This window comes from Cervus canadensis, chromosome 10, assembly GCF_019320065.1.
Source record: "Cervus canadensis isolate Bull #8, Minnesota chromosome 10, ASM1932006v1, whole genome shotgun sequence".
NCBI lineage: Eukaryota > Metazoa > Chordata > Mammalia > Artiodactyla > Cervidae > Cervus > Cervus canadensis.
Window position 1 is genome coordinate 14036804 of NC_057395.1, and position 21426 is coordinate 14058229.

At 40.5% G+C, this 21426-nt stretch overlaps 1 protein-coding gene across 1 annotated transcript in view; it reads right to left on the reverse strand.

Annotated features, from left to right (window-relative positions):
- SPTLC3 (serine palmitoyltransferase long chain base subunit 3) overlaps positions 1-21426 on the reverse strand; it is a 166784-nt gene that overhangs the window by 124910 nt on the left and 20448 nt on the right. The window contains exon 2 of the mRNA XM_043479501.1: positions 5651-5833. Within this exon, the coding sequence (XP_043335436.1) occupies positions 5651-5833 (183 nt within the window). The remainder of the gene's footprint in view (positions 1-5650; positions 5834-21426) is intronic.

Genomic DNA, 21426 nt, shown 5'->3' on the forward strand with positions numbered 1-21426 from the left:
TGTACAATTTCTTGAAAAAATAAAAAAGACAGTCACACACAAATGTATATTATGAACATACCTTAAGGAAGGGAAAGGATGAGTACAAATGAGCATGTGTGTAACTAAGTGCACGAAAAAGAAAGGGAGGATGAACATAGCTTTTGCTGGCTATTTCCATAATAAAAAGGAAAGGGAAAAAAGACACAGGAAGAGGCTAGTCATAACCCACTCATTCCACACGTTGGCTTAGTACTAGTTGATAGATGTTAGCAAAGCTCTACCTTACCAAGATCCATCATCCTTGCTACTACTCTTGTTAAAAAACCTACCACTGCGGATTCCTTCTTGCTAAGGGAAGCAGAAAGGTCTATATCGTGAAAGAAATAAAACAAAATGAATTGACCAACATTTTAATGGCACATCAGAAATTGCATGCCTGTGGGTGTTTGGATATTTGGATATTTGTGTATATCCAAACAAACGCTGGGGCTTCCCAGGTGGCTCAGTGGTAAAGAACCCACCTCCAGTGCGGGAGATGCAGGTTTGACCCCTGGTTTGGGAAGATCCCCTGGAGGAGGAAATGGCAACCCACTCTAGTATCCTTGCTTGGGAAATCCTATGGACAGAGGAGCCTGACAGGCTACAGTCCATGGGGGTTTGCAAAAGAGTCAGACACGACCTAGAGACTAAACAACAACAACACACTAAACAACAACAAAATAAATGTTGACCTGAAAACTCACCATGGGTGGTTATAATCTGATTTTACTAATGGTCTTATTTTACAAACTATTTCTCAAACTTTGATTTTGAAGTTTTTTCCCCAAATCTAGATGCAATAGTGGAAAATATGCCTTTCTTGTGAGGGTGCATTTGATTTTGAGAAGCAGCCAGGAGGTATTTGGAACCAAGCTTGGTTGGGGAGTCCGAGGATACTACTGCTGGTGACCCCTGCTGCCTTAAAGGCAGCCTTTAAAGCTGGTGATTTCCAGATGGATTTAATGAAGAAAGTGAGGGGGTGAGCTGTGCTGATACCTGAAGGAAGAGGGATCATTCTGAGCAGAGGCAAAGGCAAAGGAGAAATCCTTGCGGTAGATGTGAGGGGCTGTGTTTGAGGAAGAGGAAGAAGCTTGTGGAACAGGGGCAGGGCTCATCGAGGGGGCGGTTCTGTAGCACCTCGAGGACTTCTGGCTCTTACTCTGAGCGAGAAACGAAAGCGTTAAAGGCTTTCGGCCAGAGATGCTCATGTGAACCGACTTGGGTTTAAAAAGATCATGTTGGTTGTTAACTGAGAAGAGAATGAAGGGACTGAACCGTTCCCACCCCACAAGCTGCTGGCTAATATGTTGGGTTCCCAGGGAAACTCTCTCATTTTGGACCCACCCAGACCCAAACAGGAAGCCCAGCACTGGGCTGTCTGTTTGCTTTGGACAAAACCATGCCTCACACCCAGTGACCTTCCTCAACCCCATCCTTCAAAACACTCCGGAGAAAGTCACGCTGCACCAATCCTGCTGTTGTTTTAGAACTGCCAAGTATGGATAAGAAAGAGCAAGCTTTAAGTCATGCAAACATTTGGAGATTTATGTCCAAATTTTCTAGTTACAGTTTGCTGAAACGTTTTTGTTATATGTGGGAGTAAAAATCTCTGGGGATGAGCCAGAAATATCTGGGCTTTACTTGTAGGGCTCTGGGACTACCTGGGTCTAACGGAAGCATGGTATTGCAACTGATAAGTCTTATACCAGGAGGGGCCACAGGGACTGAGACACACAGCTGTTCTTGAAGTTTTTAAAATCCCTGACAATGCTTGATATGCCTTTGATTATATTTTCTGACATCCTATTCTGGATTTAGCAAAGTTGGGCCATGACATCACTGAGAAAGTACTATAGCTGGAGATCTTTAATACACTGCAATTCAACTCTAAAGTTGCCTTTAAAGGGTTAAAAGAAGAATTGAAGCAAAATATTGAAACCTTGTATCTGTCTGGGTTGTCTTTTTTCCTTGTTAGTGTCTTGATTATTAATCAAGTCTGTTGAGATAGCAAGTGCTCTGGGTCTGAGATTTTTTTAGTGCTCTTTTGGAGGGAGATTTTGCTTTTTTTTTTAAAATCTTTTCACTTAGTATTACTAACTCAGTCCTCAAGTGATGGGTGTGCCGCTGCCATTCCTGTATCTGACCAAAGAAGAAATTTGAGATTATCCTGGTTTCTTCCTCTGTCTTATTTTCCATATACTCAGCAACCAAGACTTGTTGATTATACCTCCTAAATATCTTTATAACCAACTTCCTTTTCTTCATTCCATCTGCCTCTTCCCCAACTCAAGCACATATTATCTCCTTCCTAGATTATTATAAGGATTTTTATTGTCACATTGCTTCTAGTCTTGAGTCAGAATTCCATCTCTGCCATTTATAACATTCTCTAAAGTTCTCTGTCCTCTTCGCACCCTTTTTCTTTTTCTCTTCCATAGACCTTCCCTGGGAGGTCACATCCACTCCTATGGTTTTGATTAATTTAATATGCTCCAGTGTACTGAAGATGCTACAGCATCCATCTCAGACTTTTCTCTGGAAGTCTAGACCTCTATATCTGGCTGTCGATTCTTTCAACTCAGCTTGTTTCAAAGTGAATTGATCACGTTCCCCTCCAACTCCATCTTCCTTCTCTATTCCCCATCTCAATGTGATACTGCCTTCTTTGTATCCAGTTGCCCAAGTTGTAGCCCAAGTGTGGGCTTTGATTTGTACATCTCTGTAATTCCTCAAGTCAAATCAATCATCCCTAACTCTACCTCTTTTTTTTTAAATTGAAGTATAGTTGATTTACAATGTTGTGTTAGTTTCAGGTTTAAGCAAAGTGATCCAGTTATACAGAATAGATATAGATCTATCTATCTAATTAGATAAATATTCTTTTTCAGATTTTTTCCATTTACATTATTACAAGATGTTGACTATATTAATACTTCCCCATGCTATGGAGTAGGTCCTTGTCATTTATCTAATTTATATACAGTAGTGTATATCTGATAATCCCAAACTCCTCTGTTATCCCTCCACTCTCCATTTCCCCTTTGGTAACCATAAATTTGTCTTTTATGTCTGTGAGTCTATTTCTGTTTGTAAATAACTTCATTTGTATCATTTGTTTAGATTCTACATATAAGTTATATTATGATATTTGTCTGTCCAACTTACTTCACTTACTATGATAGATTTTAGGTCCATCCATGCTACTGCAAATGGGAATGATTTCATTCTTTTCTCTGGTGGGGTAGTCCTAATTCCAACCCTTAAGCATCTCTTGGTCTGTCTCTCATCACCTACCACTAACCTGGGCCCAACCCAAGGTATCATCTAGAATTTTTGTCAACTTGGACTTCTGCCTTAGCCTCTTTATTGGATTTTTTTTTTTTTTTTGGGTCCCTGTGTTGTCCCTCCTGCAATCCACTTTTTACATTGCAGTAAACATGATCTTTCTAATCTGCAAATCTGCATTCCTCTGCCTGAAATCCTTCAATGCCTTCCCATTGTTCTTATAACAAATGTCTATGGCTTATAAAAACCCCTTATAATAAGGTCTCTGCTTGCCTCTCAAGCAGTCTTTCTCCCCACGTAATCCCACTCTCACAACATTCTGATCATTCGAATTCCTCAGTTTCTTAAACGTTCAATGCTTTCTCTTATCTCTGGGCCACTTCACACATTTCCTTTCCCTGAAGACTCCTTCCAGCTCATCTTGCCGCATGCATTGCCTTATTACTTACTTTTCCGTCTTTAGATGTCAATTTAAGTTTCTCTTCCCCCCAGCAGGCTTCACTGAACACCAAGTCCAGGTTAAATGTTCCTATTCTTTGCCTCCTTGATGTCATCTACTTACCTCTATGATACCTCTTATCAAATTCCTCTGCAATTGCTTCTTTTGTGGTTAGCTCTCCAAAACCATTATCTGCCTTAGTTATTTCTCTATTTCCAGACTGTTGTATAGTGCCTGGCACAAAATACACACTCCAAATGAATCTGACTTGCTTGACACAAGCAGCCCTCTTAGAGTGTCTTCCTTTGTACCTTGCCCAATAGGCAAAGACCTGCTCACCATTAAGTCCCAGCATAACGCCTTCCTAACTTCCTAAGAGAATCACAGGGCATAGATCCCTGTTTCCCATATCAACTTCCTCCTCCTCATCACTTTTTATCATTTGCTTTGCTCATGAGTCTTTTTTTCCATACCAGACTTCAAATTTTCTGCTGGAAGGACCTATATTTTCTTCTCCATTAGTCCCCATTACTTGGTATAGGGGCTTCCTAGTTGGCATTAGTGGTAAAGAATTCGCCTGCCAATGCAGGAGACATGAGATGTGGGTTCGATTCCTGGGTCAGGAAGATCCCCTGGAGGAAGACATGGTAACCCACTCAAGTATTCTTGCCTGAAGAGCCCCATGGACAGAGGGGATTGGCCAGCAACAGTCCATGGAGTTGCAGAGTCTGACGTGACTGAAGTGACATAGTACGCATGCTCTTGGTATAGAACATATGACTTAATACTTGCTAAAGGTAAGAGAGAGTTCAACAGTCAAACTGGGCCTGATTTTCCCCTGAAGATATGCTTAACTTAATTACAATTTGGTAATTTCAAAATAAGTGTTCTACATGACCTGTTCATGGTTACGTTGCTATAATAAGAGTTTAGCTTGCTATGGGTACTGGTCAGTAAGTTATAGGATTTGAGATTCTCCTATTACATGTGTCATTGATGCTTTACTTAGATGTGTTCAAGGCTCCATCATGTGGAATAATCTGCAGCCACAATTGTATATTTTAAAGCAAGTTTTAGGAAAAAGAGATTCATGGCATCGTATATCATTTGAACCAATTTTGGAAAACATGGTAAAAGGACACAGGCTCTTCACAGATGCCTGTATATTTTCCAAGTTGCCCTGTTAGCTCTATGTGAAAAGGAGATGATGTAGACATTTATACATTCACTATTGAAAATATCCAGATCAGTGGGTCTACAGTGAGGGTGATATTCCACTTTGTAAGGCATTTGGCAATGTCTGGAGACATTTTTGATTGTCACAAGTACGTGGGAGAGTTCTAATTGCATCTTGTGGGTCAAGGTCAGGGATGCTGTTAAAAATCCTGCAATGCATCCCACATCAAAGAGTAATCCAGTTTGAGATGTCAATAGTGCCAAAGTTGAGAAACTCTGACCTAGGTGAAATAAAAGTCTCACCTGTCACTCAAGCACACTTTCCTATTCCAGGACAGAATATAAATAATACTCAGCTTACAACCAGAAGACCAGAATACAGTCCCATTCATACTCTCACTTTCCTATTTTGACTTTTCACCTCTAATATGCTATTTTGATATCTATCTCATGGGATTGTTTTAAAAATTATATTTATGGCAATGTATATGGAAACCTTTAGTTTAGCCTGGCAACTAGTAATTGCTCAATAAATATTGTAAAGAAAACAAGTCCATGAATACATGGGTAACTTTGGGGGGTTTTACGGGGTGCAGGGGAATAGAATTTGCCTTGAGTTGTTGCTGAGCATATCACTCTTCTCAGGATCTGTACATGCATTACCACTTGTGAGAACACTTCAGAGAAGAATTGGCATTGACAAAGACTCATGGAGCTGCTCATGCGTACCTTTTGTTCTTCTCTCTCCACGGCTGCATTGCATTTTTCTATTCCCGAGTTCCTCAGAAAGTCCCTGAGATAGCCAAACAGCGTTCCAATTCCATATCCCAAGTAAGTGAAAACCATAACATGAAGAGGTGCTTCCTCAAAGGATTCCACAAATGGCTTGCAAAAATTTGAATTTCCATTTTGCTGAAAAGACAAATGGAAATGGAAAATTAGCACTCTTCCATTACAATGAACCATGATACTGAAAATTTTGAACTTTCAATCTTTTACATGTCAAAGAGCACATTTAAGATTATGAAAATACTTGGAGAAAATTGGAAGTCGATCACCGAAGAAGGTAATCAGCAATGTACATTTTATTCCACAACTCTTAAGAAATAATTGATTCAGGCAAAAATTATGAACAGATTCTAAATCCATTAAGTGAAAAATTAGTGAGGAATAGGGTTTTTGCAAGATACCAAAGTACCACCCTGTAAATTACTCCTTAATCACAAACCTGGGATTACAGTCTTAATCAGGTAATCAAATTACATCAGAGATGTTAGGGCAACTCACCATTCTATACTCTTATCATGATGTAATATTCAATATACTGATGACATATTTAAGCTGAATTTAGTGAAACTCTAATATCTAAATTCCATTTTACAAGAAATATCAGGTAAATAACTTCATGATGAGATAATCAGATAATCCACAATATGGGACTTTCTATGTGACAACTGACTTGTGTTTTGTTTTGTTTTTCAATTTTTATTTGTTTATTTGCAGGATCTTTCACTGTGGTGCACTTGTGGAGCTCAAGCGTAGTTGCTCCACAGCATGTGGGATCTTAGTTCCCAGAACAGGGATCAAACCTGCATGCCCTGCATTGCAAGGCAGATTCTTATCCACTGGACCACCAGGGAAGTCCCATGACTTGGTTTTTAAAAGCAAAACATAAACAAGTGGGACTACATGAAACCAAAAATTTTTGTTCAGCAAAAGAAATGATCAACAAAATGAAAAGTCAACCTACAGAATGAGAGAAAATATTTGCAAACCACATAAGATAAATAAATATTTGCAGATCACACCTGATAAGGGGTTAATAATAATAAGGAACTCATTCAACTCAAACAATTCAATCAAAAATGGGAAGAGGGCCTGAATAAATAAAGAAGACATCCAAATAGCTAACAGTTCCATGAAGATGTGTTCAACATCATTAATCATCTGGGAATGCAAATCAAAGTCACAAAGAGATATCACCTGGCATGTGCAGACATGGCTGTTATTACAAAATAAAAGAGAGAGAGAGAGGTAACAAGTGTTGATAAGGATGTGGAGAAAAGGGAACGTTGTACACTGCTGGTGGGAATGTAAATTGGTACAATCAATATGGAAAACAGTGTGGGGGTTCCTCCAAAAATTAAAAGAACTCCTATATGATCCAGCTATCCCACTTCCGGGTGTATATTCCTAGGAAGTGAAATCGGTATGTTGAAGAGATATTTGTATTTCCATGTTTATTGGAACATTATTCACAATAGCCAAGACGTAGAAACAATCTGTTGATCAAAGGATGAATGAATGAGGAAAATGTGGCTGTGCATACACACATGGTAAATATCATTCAGCCACACACACAAGAAAATTCTGTCATTTGTGACAATGTGGATGAACCTAGATTACATTATACTGAGTGAAATAAGCCAGACTCAGGAAGACACATGCTGCATGATCTCACTTACATGTGGAATCAAAAAAAATTGAGCTCACAGAAATAGAGAGTAAACTGGTGACTTCCAGACCATGGGTGGGATAAATGGTGAGATGCTGGTCCAAAGGTACACGTCTTCAGTGATAGGATGAAGAAATTCTGGGGCCTGCTGTACAGCATGGTACCTATAGGTACTAATATTGTATAGCATACTTGAATTTGCTAAGACAGTAGATCTAAAGTGTCCTCATCTCACACACACATACACTCACACGCATAGCTAGGTGAGATGATAGGTATGTTAATTAGCTTCACTGTGGTGATAATTTAATAATGTATACATATGTTTACAATGTATACATTATAATGTACACAATAATGTATACAATAATAACTTGTATACCTCAAATACATACAATTATTATTTATTAACTACACCTCAGTCAAGCTGCGGAGAAAATAATGAAGGGTGGGAGAGGGGACTTAAGAGACTGAAGTGGGGCTTCCCTGGTGGTCCAGTGGCTAAGACTCCACGCTCCCAACGGAGGGGCCCGAGTTCGATCCCTGACCAGGAAACTAGATCCCACATGCCACAACTAACACCCAGGGCAAACAAATAAATTAAATAAATAAATCAACATTTAAAAAAAAAAAAAGAGAGAGACTGAAGTGTACTGTATGTTTTTCCACTAGATCCTCTTTTATTGTAAAAAAAAAAATGGTAAGAGGACATATTTTTAAACAAATGTGGACAGGAAGTGTATATTTTTGAGGATTTGTTATTTTTGTTAGGAGTGATGGTAGTTATATAGTTGTGTGAGAGGATGTTTTAATCTTTGTTAAAGCATGCTGAAGGCTTAAGGAGGGTGAAGAGTTATAACTGTTCTCTTTCAAATGGTTCATCAAAAATTAAACACATACATAAAGCAATTTTGGGAGAATGTTGAATCTAGATGCATTAGAGGCTATACTGGGGATTGTTAGATAATTTTTCCACTTTTCTGCATGCTTGAAATTTTTCTTAGTAAAAAGTTAATGAAAATATTTCTCTAGAGGGTCAGCAGTAAAAAAAGCTACCTGAAAAGCAGGAGCGGCAGGTTTGATTCTGGATTGGAGTAATCTTTCTTTTTTCTTTTTTGGTGTTGTCAATATTTTTTTTTATTTATCTATTTTTCCATTTATTTTTGTTAGTTGGAGGCTAATTACTTTACAATATTGTAGTGGTTTTTGTTATACATTGACATGAATCAGCCATGGATTTACATGTATTCCCCATCCCTATCCCCACTCCCCCCCCCCTCCCCCCCCATCCCTCTGGGTCTTCCAGTGCACCAGCCCGAGCACTTGTCTTCATGCATCCAACCTGGGCTGGTGATCTGTTTCACCTTTGAATAATATACATGTTTTGATGCTGTTCTCTCGAAACATCCCACCCTCGCCTTCTCCCACAGAGTCCAAAAGTCTGTTCTGTACATCTGTGTCTCTTTTTCTGTTTTGCATATAGGGTTATCGTTACCATCTTTCTAAAATTCCATATATGCGTTAGTATGCTATATTGGTCTTTATCTTTCTGGCTTACTTCACTCTGTATAATGGGCTCCAGTTTCATCCATCTCATTAGAACTGATTCAAATGAACTCTTTTTAATGGCTGAGTAATATTCCATGGTGTATATGTACCACAGCTTCCTTATCCATTCGTCTGCTGATGGCATCTAGGTTGCTTCCATGTCCTGGCTATTATAAACAGTGCTGCGATGAACATTGGGGTGCACGTGTCTCTTTCAGGTCTGGTTTCCTCGGTGTGTATGCCCAGGAGTGGGATTGCTGGGTCATATGGCAGTTCTATTTCCAGTTTTTTAAGGAATCTCCACACTGTTCTCCATAGCGGCTGTACTAGTTTGCATTCCCACCAACAGTGTAAGAGGGTTCCCTTTTCTCCACACCCTCTCCAGCATTTATTGCTTGTAGACTTTGGATAGCAGCCATCCTGACTGGCGTGTAATGGTACCTCATTGTGGTTTTGATTTGCATTTCTCTGATAATGAGTGATGTTGAGCATCTTTTCATGTGTTTGTTAGCCATCTGTATGTCTTCTTTGGAGAAATGTCTGTTTAGTTCTTTGGCCCATTTTTTGATTGGGTCATTTATTTTTCTGGAATTGAGCTGCAGGAGTTGCATTACAGGCTTACCTCAAGAAACAAGAAAAAAGTCAAATAAATAACCTAACTCTACACCTAAAGCAACTAAAGAAGGAAGAAATGAAGAACCCCGGGGTTAGTAGAAGGAAAGAAATCTTAAAAATTAGGGCAAAAATAAATGCAAAAGAAACTAAAGAAACCATAACAAAAATCAACAAAGCTAAAAGTTGTTTTTTGAAAAAATAAACAAAATTGACAAACCGTTAGCAAGACTCGTTAAAAACAAAGGGAGAAGAACCAAATTAACAAAATTAGAAATGAAAATGGAGAGATCACAACAGACAACACTGAAATACAAAGGATCATAAGAGACTACTACCAGCAGCTCTATGCCAATAAAATGGACAACTTGGAAGAAATGGACAAATTCTTAGAAAAGTATAACTTTCCCAAACTGAACCAGGAAGAAATAGAAGATCTTAACAGACACATCACAAGCAAGGAAATCAAAACTGTAATCAGAAATCTTCCAGCAAACAAAAGCCCAGGACCAGATGGCTTCACAGCTGAATTCTACCAAAAATTTAGAGAAGAGCTAACACTTATCTTACTCAAACTCTTCCAGAAAATTGCAGAAGAAGGTAAACTTCCAAACTCATTCTATGAGGCCACCATCACCCTAATTCCAAAACCAGACAAAGATGCCACAAAAAAAGAAAACTACAGGCCAATATCACTGATGAACATAGATGCAAAAATCCTTAACAAAATTCTAGCAAACAGAATCCAACAACATATTAAAAAAATCATACATCATGACCAAGTGGGCTTTATCCCAGGAATGCAAAGATTCTTTAATATCCGCAAATCAATCAATGTAATACACCACATTAACAAATTGAAAGATAAAAACCATATGATTATCTCAATAGATGCAGAGAAAGCCTTTGACAAAATTCAACACTCATTTATGATTAAAACTCTCCAGAAAGCAGGAATAGAAGGAACATACCTCAACATAATAAAAGCTATATATGACAAACCCACAGCAAGCATCACCCTCAATGGTGAAAAATTGAAAGCATTTCCCCTGAAATCAGGAACAAGACAAGGGTGCCCACTCTCACCACTACTATTCAACATAGTGTTGGAAGTTTTGGCCACAGCAATCAGAGCAGAAAAAGAAGTAAAAGGAATCCAGATAGGAAAAGAAGAAGTGAAACTCTCGCTGTTTGCAGATGACATGATCCTCTACATAGAAAACCCTAAAGACTCTACCAGAAAATTGATCCTGGATTGGGAAGATACCCTAGAGAAGGAAATGGCAACCCACTCCAGTATTCTTGCCTGGGAAGTCCCATGGACAGAGCAAACTTGCGGGCTACGTCCACGGGGTAACAAAAGAGTCAGACATGACTTAGTGACTAAACAACAAGCAGCAAATGTCAGTGGCAAGGAGACTTTCAAATATCAGTCCAGTTCAGTTCAGTTCAGTCGCTCAGTCACATCCGACTCTTTGCAACCCCATGGACTGCAGCACAACAGGCTTCCCTGTCCATCACCAACTCCTGGGGCTTGCTCTAACTCATGTCCAATGAGTCAGTGATGAAATCCAACCATCTGATCCTTTGTTGTCCCCTTCTCCTCCTGCCCCCAATCCCTCCCAGCATCAGGGTCTTTTCCAATGAGTCATCTCTTTGCATGAGGTGGCCAAAGTATTGGAGTTACAGCTTCAGCATCAGTCCTTCCAATGAACACCCAGGACTGATTTCCTTTAGGATGGACTGGTTGGATCTCCTTGCAGTCCAAGGGACTCTCAAGAGTCTTCTCCAACACCACAGTTCAAAAGCATCAATTCTTGGTGCTCAGCTTTCTTTATGGTCCAACTCTCACATTCATACATGACTATTGGAAGAACCATGGTTTGACTAGATGGACCTTTGTTGGCAAAGCAATGTTTCTGCTTTTTAATAGGCTGTCTAGGTGGGTCATAGCTTTTCTTCCAAGGAGTAAGTGTCTTTTAACTTCATGGTTTCAGTCACCATCTGCAGTGATTTTGGAGCCAAAGAAAATAAAGTCTCTCACTGTTTCCATTGTTTCTCCATTTATTTGCTATGAAGTGATGGGACCAGATGCCATGATAGTCATTTTTTGAATGCTGAGTTTTAAGCTTTTTCACTCTCCTCTTTCACTTTCATCAAGAGGCTCTTCAGTTCCTCTTTGCTTTCTGCCATAAGGGTGGTGTCATCTGCATATCTGAGGTTATTGATATTTCTCCCAGCAATCTTGATTCTATCTTGTGCTTCATTCTACTTGGCATTTCTCATGATGTACTCTGCATAGAAGTTAAATAAACAGGGTGACGATATATAGCCTTGATCTACTCCTTTCCCAGTTTGGAACCAGTCCGTTGTTCCATGTCCCATTCTAACTGTTGCTTCTTGACCTGCATGCAGATTTCTCAAGAGACAGGTAAAGTGCTCTGGTAGTCCTAACTCTTTAAGAATTTTCCATGGTTTGTTGTGATCCACACAGCCAAAGGCTTTGGTGTAGTCAATAAAGCAGAAGTAGATGTTTTTCTGGAACTCTTTTGCTTTTTCTATGATCCAACAGATGTTGGCAATTTGATCTCTGGTTCCTCTGCCTCTTCTGAGTCCAGCTTGAACATCTGTAAGTTCTTAGTTCACATACTGTTGAAGCCTAGCTTGGAGAATTTTGAGCATTGCTTTTATAGCATGTGAGGTGAGTGTAATTGTGCAGTAGTTTGAACATTCTTTGGTATTTGCCTTTCTTTGGGATTGGAAAGAAAACTGACCTTTTCCAGTCCTGTGGCCACTGCTGAGTTTTCCAAATTTGCTGGTGTATTGAGTGCAGCACTTTCACAGCATCATCTTTAGGATTTGAAATAGCTCAGCTGGAATTCCATCACCTCCACTAGTTTTGTTTGTAGTGATGCTTCCTAAGGCCCACTTGACTTTGCACTCCAGTTTGTCTAGTTCTAGGTGAGTGATCACACCATTGCTGTTATCTGGGTCATTGAGATCATTTTTTGTATAGTTCTTCTACTTGTTCTTGCCACCTTTTCTTAATATCTTCTGCTTCTGTTAGGTCCATACCATTTCTGACCTATATTTAAATCAAACCATTCTTATTTCTGGTTAACTAATTTGCACATAGTAGCTTAATGCTTGCTCAAAGCATTAGTGAATAAATTATTCCTAATGTTAGTAATTAATAAATATTTATGCATTCATCCATTTTTTAATTCAACATAGATAATGCATTCCTCAGATTCTCCATTTCTGAATGAGATGATCCGTAACCAGTGTTTTGATCACTTTTAGTGATTTACAGGAAACTGTAAAGTGCCTACTCATACTTAACTTACTAATTTAGCCTATTATATATATTTAGATTGACACATTATATAAAATATCATGCAGGACCGTGCCGTGTATGGCCACCCAAGATGGCTGGGTCATAGCAGAGATTTCTGACGAAACGTGATCCAGTAGAGGGGGAAATGGCAGACCATCCCAGTATACTTGCCGTGAGAACCTCATAAATTGTATAAAAGGACAAAAAGATATGACACCAAAAGATGAGTCCTTCAGGTCTGAATGTGTCCAATATGGTACTGGGGAAGAATGGAGGAGAACTACTAATAGCTCCAGAAAGGATGAAGTGGCTGGGTCAAAGCAGAAATGATGCTCAGTTGTGGATGTGTCTGGTGATAAAAGTAAAATCTGATGCTGCAAAGAACAGTGTTGCATAGGAACATGGAATTTTAAGTCCATGAATCAAGGAAAATTGAATGTGGTTAAGCAGGGGACGGTAAGAATAAACATAGACATCTTTAGGAATCAGTAAACTAAAATGGACAGGAATGGGCGAATTTAATTCAGATGAACATTATGTCTACTACTGTGGGCAAGAGCCCCATAGCAGAAATGGAATAGCCTTCATAATCAACAAAAGTCAGAAATGCAGTACTTGGGTGCAGCCTCAAAAATTACAGAATGATCTCTTTTCATTTCAACATCACAGTAATACAAGTCTATGCCCCTACCACAAATGCTGAAGAAGCTGAAGTTGATCAGTTCTTTGAAGACCTAGAAGAACTCCTAGAACTAACACCAAAAAAGAGGTTCTATTCATCATTGGGGATTGGAATACGAAAGTAGGAAGTCAAGAGATAGCTGCAGTAACAAGCAAGTTTGGCCTTGGAGGACAAAATGAAGTAGGGCAAAGGCTAACAGAATTCTGCGAAGAGAAAGCACCAGTCATAGCAAATAACCTTCTTCAACAATGCAAGAGATGACTTTACACGTGGACATCACAAAATGGTCAATACTGAGACCATATTGATTACATTCTTTGTAGCTGAAATGGAGACGCGTATACAGTCAGCAAAAACAAGAGCTGGAGCTAACTTTGGCTCAGAGCATCAGCTTCTCATAGCAAAATTCATGCTTAAACTAAAGAAAGCAGGGAAAACCACTAGGCCAGCCAGGTACAACTTAAATCAAATTCCTATGAATATGCAGTGGAGGTAATGAATAGCTTCAAGGGGTTAGTTCTTCAGTGCGCCTGAAGAACTATGGATAGAGGTCCATAATATTGTATAGGAGGCAGTAAACAAAACCATCCCAAAGAAGAAGGAAAACAAGAAGGCCACGTGGTTATCTGAGAAGCCCTTACAAACAGCTAAAGAGAGAAGAGAAGTGAAAAGCAAGGGAGAAAGTGCAAGGTGCCTCAAACTAAACGCAGATTTCCAAAGGAAAGCACAGAGAGCAAGAAGACCTTCTTCAGTGAACAGTGTGTAAAAGCAGAATAAAACAGCAGAAGGGGAGAAACAAGAGATCTCGTCAGGAAAATTGGAGCTATTCAGGGAATATTTTGCCTAAAGATGGGCACAATAAAGGACATAAACTGTAAAGACCTAGTAGATGCTGAAGAGATCAAGAAGAGTTGGAAAGAATACATGGAAGAATTGTATAAAAAAGGCCCAAATGAACCAGATGGCTATGGTGGTGTGGTCAGCCACCCAGAGCCAGACATTCTGAGAGCAAAGTCTTGTGGGCCTTAGGAGGCACTGCTGTTAATAAAGCTAGTGGATGAGACAGACTTCCAGTAGAACTATTCAAAACCCTAAAGGATGATGCCATCAAGGTGTTGCACTCAATATGTCAGCAAATCTGGAAGACTGAGCAGTGGACAGAGGACTGGACAAGGTCAATCCTTATCCCAATTCCCAAGAAGGGTAGTACTAAAGAATGTGCTAACCATCGGACAATTGCACTCATCTCCCATGCTAGTAAGGTCATGCTTAAAATCTTGCATGCTAGGCTTCAGCATTATGCAAACCAAGAACTTCCAGATGTCTGAATTGGATTTAGAAAAGGAAGAGGAACCAGAGATCAAACAGCCAACATTTGCTGGATTATAGAGAAAGTTAGGGAGTTCCAGAAAAACATGGACCTCTATTTTATTGATTATGCCAAAGCCTTTGATGGTGTGGATCACAATAAACTGTGGAAAGCTCTTAAAGAGATGGGAATACCAGACCATCTTACCTGTCTCCTGAGAAACCTGTATGTGGGTTAAGAAGCAACAGTTAGAACCCTGTATGGAACAATTGATTGGTTCAAAATTGAGAAAGGAGTATGACAGGGCTGTCTGTTGTCACCCTGTTGCTTAATCTATACGCTGAGCACATCAAGAGAAATGCCAGGCTGGATGAGTTACAAGCTGGAATCAAGATAGGCGGGAGAAACATCAACAACCTCAGATATGCAGATGGTGCCACTCTACTGGCAGAAATCAAAGAGGAACTAAAGAGCCTCTTGATGAGGGTGAAGGAAGAGAGTGAAAGAGCTGGCTTAGAGCTAAATGTTAAAAACAAAACAAACAAACAAAGATCATGGCACCCAGTCCCATCACTTCATGGCAAATAGAGGGAGAAAAGGTGGAAGAGAGCTTTCTTCTTAGGCTCTAAAATCACTGCGGTGTGACTGTAGCCTTGGAATCAGACTACATTTGCTTCTTGGCAGGAAAGCTATGATAAACCTAGACAGCATGTTGGAAAGCAGAGACATTACTCTGCTGACAACTGTCCATCTAGTCAAGGCTACGGTTTTCCCAGTGGTCATTGTGAGAGTTGGACTGTAAAGAAGGTGGGGTGCCAAAGAACTGATGCTTTTGCACTGTGGTGCTGGAGAAGACTCCTGAGAGTCCCTTGGACAGTAAGGAGATCCAACCAGTCCATCTTAAGGGAAATAAACCCTGACTACTCACTGGAAGGACTGATGCTAAAGCTGAAACTCCAGGATTTTGGTCATCTGATGTGAACAGCTGACTCATTGGAAAAGTCTCTGATGCTTGGAAAGATTGAGGGCAGAAGGAGAAGAGGGCATCAGAGGATGATATGGAAGGATGACATTACCAATGCAATGGGCATGAACTTGGGCAAACTTTGGGAGATGGTGTGGGACAGAGAGTCCTGGCATGGTGCAATTCATGGGGTTACAAAGAGTTGGACATGACTGGGCAACTGAACAACAGCAAATTATATAAAAATCATGCTAATTTGAAATAATGTCTTTGTTACTCTCATGGTATAAGCACAATTTGATTCCACCAACACAGTGTTCTACCCTTATGCTTTTATTTCATCTACACTGTTGTAGTTGCAAGTATTTTTGGAATTTGTGAGACTTAGTTCTGATAATCAAAAAAGTCTACCTGATAGAAGAATATTTTTGATTTACATTACTTGGTTTTAAAGTAATTTTTGAAAAGCCTTTTTGTAATGATATTTTACACTTGTGTTGTTCAGTCAAAAGCCCACAAAGTATTATTAAATCTTATTAAAATGGTTGACTCCTTATTTATCCATTATACCAGTGTTGCAATTGAGCAGGACCCTATAAAGCCTTCTCAGAATAGACCTCCACCCGTGTCCTCCCCCTGCCTTTTATCTGTAGAAAAACTAAAGTCAAAGAGTAAATTTAATCAGAGAAGGGAGAAAATGGAGAAAGAAAGGAAAATAGTCAAGCAAAGCAAAATAATATTACTTTAGCCGTTCAATAAATTCAGGGACCTTTAGCTTTTCCTCAATACTATAGATAATATTCTGAGCCAGGTCCTTTGAGCTGTTTTGCAGATACTGAAAACCTCTGTCAGGAGGGAGAAGTTAGCTGCAGGCTGCTCATCAGCATGTAGACCCCAGACTGCTTGGAACCAGAAGGTTGATGATGCTGACTGCTGGGTACCTCACCACCAGCCAATCAGAAGAATGCCCATGAGCCGACCGTGCCCTGCCCCTTAAACACTGTGAGAGTCCTCACTATACCCTCCAGGGTGGGACACACAGTTTGGAAGCCCGCTGTGGCCCCTCTGCCTGACACAGCAATAATACTGTTCTTTTCTACTTCACCCCAAACTCTGTCTCTGCATTTCTATTTGACACTGGGGACTAGAAGCCGAGTTTTGGCAATAGTGTCCTCTCTAGACAACCCAAACCAATGTTACTGGATGTTGCTTTTGTCTAGTATCTTCCCCAAGCGCTACCTGATGGTTTAAAACAATGAAAGTGAGAGAGCATTGCTTAACATAAGGTCTGGGATGGAAGGTGAAGGAAATAACAAATGCCTTGTATTTGGGAGCACAGGGCACTAATTGGGTGTCTTCTATGAACCGGCAACATGCTAATCTGTTGGGAATTCCTAGATGAATGAGACAGACTCCATCCCTGCTCCTGAGATCGTGACCTCACTCTGTGCCCACACCAGTCCTAGATCTGATGATGGCCAGTGCCAACCTTTGGCTCCCTTCCTGGATTCTGTTCTGTGCATGACCTTTGAACTGCATCCATCTCCAGCATTCCTGGTGACCTGCCGACCCAGTTAAGATCCACCTCCTGGTTCTTTCCACAACATAGGAATATGTAAGGGGATTCCTTCCTTCCTTACTTGTCCAGACTCTAGGAAAAGGGGCTGAGAGCCTCGGGAAATAGATTTGATGAAATTTCATAACTGGTTAGATATAAAGTCAAGGAAGAGATCATGACAGTACCTGTGAGGAATGTTGCTCGGATGTGGATAAGAAGAAAGAGGGGATTAGAAGGAGACATGGGGATAGACAATGAGTGTGTATGGAACCTGTTGAGTTGGGGTGGTGTCTACTTGCCTAAGTGGAGTGTTTGGGGGCAGTAAGAGATGCAAGACAGTCTCTTTAACAAGTGGTGCTGGGAAAACTGGTCAACCACCTGTAAAAGAAAGAAACTAGAACACTTTCTAACACCATACACAAAAATAAACTCAAAATGGATTAAAGATCTAAATGTAAGACCAGAAACTATGAAACTCCTAGAGGAGAACATAGGCAAAACACTCTCCGACATGAATCATAGCAAGATCCTCTATGACCCACCATCCAGAGTAATAGAAATAAAAGCAAAAATAAATAAATGGGACATAATTAAACTTAAAAGCTTTTTCACAATGAAGGAAACTATAAGCAAGGTTGAAAAGACAGCCTTCAGAGTGGAAGACAATAATAGTAAATGAAGCAACTGACAAATAATTAATCTCAAAAATATACAAACAGCTCATGCAGCTCAATTTCAGAAAAATAAATGACCCAATCAAAAAATGGGCCAAAGAACTAAACAGACATTTCTCCAAAGAAGACATACAGATGGCTAACAAACACATGAAAAGATGGTCAACATCACTCATTATCAGAGAAATGCAAATCAAAACCACAATGAGATACCATTACACGCCAGTCAGGATGGCTGCTATCCAAAAGTCTACAAGCAATAAATGCTGGAGAGGGTGTGGAGAAAAGGGAACCCTCTTACACTGTTGGTAGGAATGCAAACTAGTACAGCCACTATGGAGAACAGTGTGGAGATTCCTTAAAAAACTGGAAATAGAACTGCCATATGACCCAGCAATCCCACTCCTGGGCATACACACCAAGGAAACCAGAACTGAAAGAGACACGTGAACCCCAATGTTCATCGTAGCACTGTTTATAATAACCAGGACATGGAAGCAACCTAGATGCCCATCAGCAGATGAGTGGATAAGAAAGCTGTGGTACATATACACAATGGAATATTACTCAGCTATTAAAAAGAATGCAGTTGAATCAGTTCTAATGATGTGGATGATATGGGAGCCTATTTTACAGAATGAAGTCAGAAAGAAAAACACCAATACAGTATATTAACCCATATATATGGAATTTAGAAAGATGGCAATGATGACCCTGTGTGTGAGACAACAAAAGAGACACAGATATAAAGAACAGACTTTTGGACTCTGTGGGAGAAGGCAAGGGTGGGATGATTTGAGAGAATAGCATTTAAACATGTATATTACCATAAGTGAAACAGATGACCAGTTCAAGTTTGATGCATAAAACAGGGCCCTCAAAGCCGGTGCACTGGGATGACCCTGAGGGATGGGATGGGGAGGGAGGTGGGAGGGGGTTTCAGGATGGGGGACACATATACACCCATGTCCACCTGCTGATTCATGTCATTGTATGGCAAAAACCACCACAATATTGTAAAGTAATTATCCTCCAGTTAACATTAATTAATTTAAATGAGAAAAAAGAAAAAGAGAAAGGCCTGGCTGAAGTATAAGATGGGGGACTCAGTTACTTTGAGTGAGCCATGGTTAAAGGCAAACATAATAAAGCACAAAATAAAAAAGAGCAGGAAGCATGGGACCAAATTTTGGGATCCCCTGATTTTAAGGGCACCATAGATGAAGAAGGGTGAGTGAAGGGTGCCAGTGTGGGTGACTTCAGAACCTGGATGCAACCTGCTCACAAATGAGCCCCTTCGGCTGACTTGGAGGATGACTAAATCACATGTGAGTGTACGATCAGTTGCTTGGTCACGTCCCGCTCTTTGCAACCCTATGGACTGTAGCTGCAAGTCTCCTTTGTCCATGGGATTTCCCAGGCAAGAATACTGCAGTGAGCTGTCATTTACTACTCCAGGGGATCTCCCCAACCCAGGGATTGAACCCATGCCTCCTTCATCTCCTGCACTGGCAGGCAGATTTTTTACTACTGTGCCACTTGTGAAGCTGGCTAAGTCTCAGAGGCACACCTAAGAAGAGAAATTCCCAGGACAATCAAGGCCATCCTGTGAGGATCAGTGAGATTTCCCATTTCCCTTACCTGGCCCTAAAGCCATTACTGAGCCCCATGTATGGCCTAATCAATGGGAACTTTTTGCTTAAATTGGCTTTCAGGCAAACCTGTGCTGTATGTAACAGACTGTCTACCTCTATGGAAATAAAACCCTCAGTTGAGTGCACAGACTGGGCTTGCGTAACTCTTTCTTTCTTTCTTTTTGCCCCTGGGACTTGTTCTGGAAGATAGCTTTATCATGAAGAAGGGGTTTCCAACAGAGTCCATTGGCCTCAACTGGTATCTACTTTACTCTCTCTTATATGAGTTTATTTTTAATTTACCGTAATTTTGCTTGGCAGAGAAGAAATGAGATACCTTTATGGAGAGCAATGTTATTTGGAAATGCATAGGTATTTCTTAACAGATGAAAAACAACATATTCACCGAATTTCTTTAATGAAAACTGAAGTTGGTGGCACCTCTTGGGAAGGGTTTCTCAATCTGGTGTTGGATAATTCTTTTGAAATATAACAATCTGTACTGTCAAAGTAAATAAAGCTTAAAGTCTTGCTTAAAAGATTTGCTAGCCAAGATCAAGATAGTGTGGTAATCTGTGATGCACTTCCTTTGTTCTACCTATCGGAAATACATCTTCTTTTGATGTTCTACTTTTTCTTTTGTAGCTCTGGAAACCAATAGATTCTGAGCTACCTTCCCCAGAGTGCCTGGTCACTTGGGACTCTGCGACCCGCTGTGGGCTGTTAACTTCCTGCATTTCCATCGAGTGATGGAAATGAGCATGCGTGCTGCGCGTGCTAAGATGCTTCAGCTGTGTCCATCTCTTTGTGACCCTATTAACTGTAGCCCACCAGGTTTCTCTGTCCATAGGATTCTCCAGGCAAGAATACTGGAGTGGGCTGCCATGCCCTCCTCTGGGGGATTGTCCCAACCCTGGGATAATACCTGTGTCCCTAATATCTCCTTCATTGGCAGGCAGGTTCTTTACCACGATGGAAATGAGCAGGTCCACTCAAATGAGCAGGTCCCTTATTGGCTGCCTATTTTTCACTGCCCTAGGAAATGGCAGCCCACTCCAGTATTCTTGCCTGGAAAATCCCGTGGACGGCAGAGCCTGGTAGGCTACCTTCCATGGGGTCGCAAAGAATCGGACACGACTGAGCAACTTCACTTTCACTTCAAGCTAACACTGGCCTTTCCTGAGCTCAGGCAGTAAACCCATCTGTTTGCAATTCAGGAGACTGGGGTTCAGTCCCTGGCTTGGAAACATCCCCTAGAGAAGAGAATGGCACCTTAATCCAGTATTCTTACCCAGAAAATTCCATGGGCAGAGGAGCCTGGTGGCCTGTAGCCTGTGGGGCTATAGCTATTAGAGAGGACAGGAAATAAAAAATACAGCCTCTTTTTCCCAGAATTGATAGCATAATGTGGCGGGTGGAGGGGAGCAAGTATGATCATAACATTGAGCAAAAAGTAATGCCATCTGAGTGACCCAAATGGAGAGATTGTATCACATGGGGTAATCAGGAGTGGCTTCCTAAAGAAAGGGACATCTGAGCCCAGTCTTGGAGGGAGGCAGGGTCTGATGGCAGGGAGGGCGCAGTTAGGGGGAGACTGCCTGGGTTCAAATTCAGGCACTTCCCTTGCTGACTGTAAGACTTGGTGCAAGTCACTTACTTTTTCTTGCTCTCAAATGCCTTCAATGTAAAATGGAGCTATTAAGGTTTCTGTTGTTGTTCAGTAGCCAAGTTG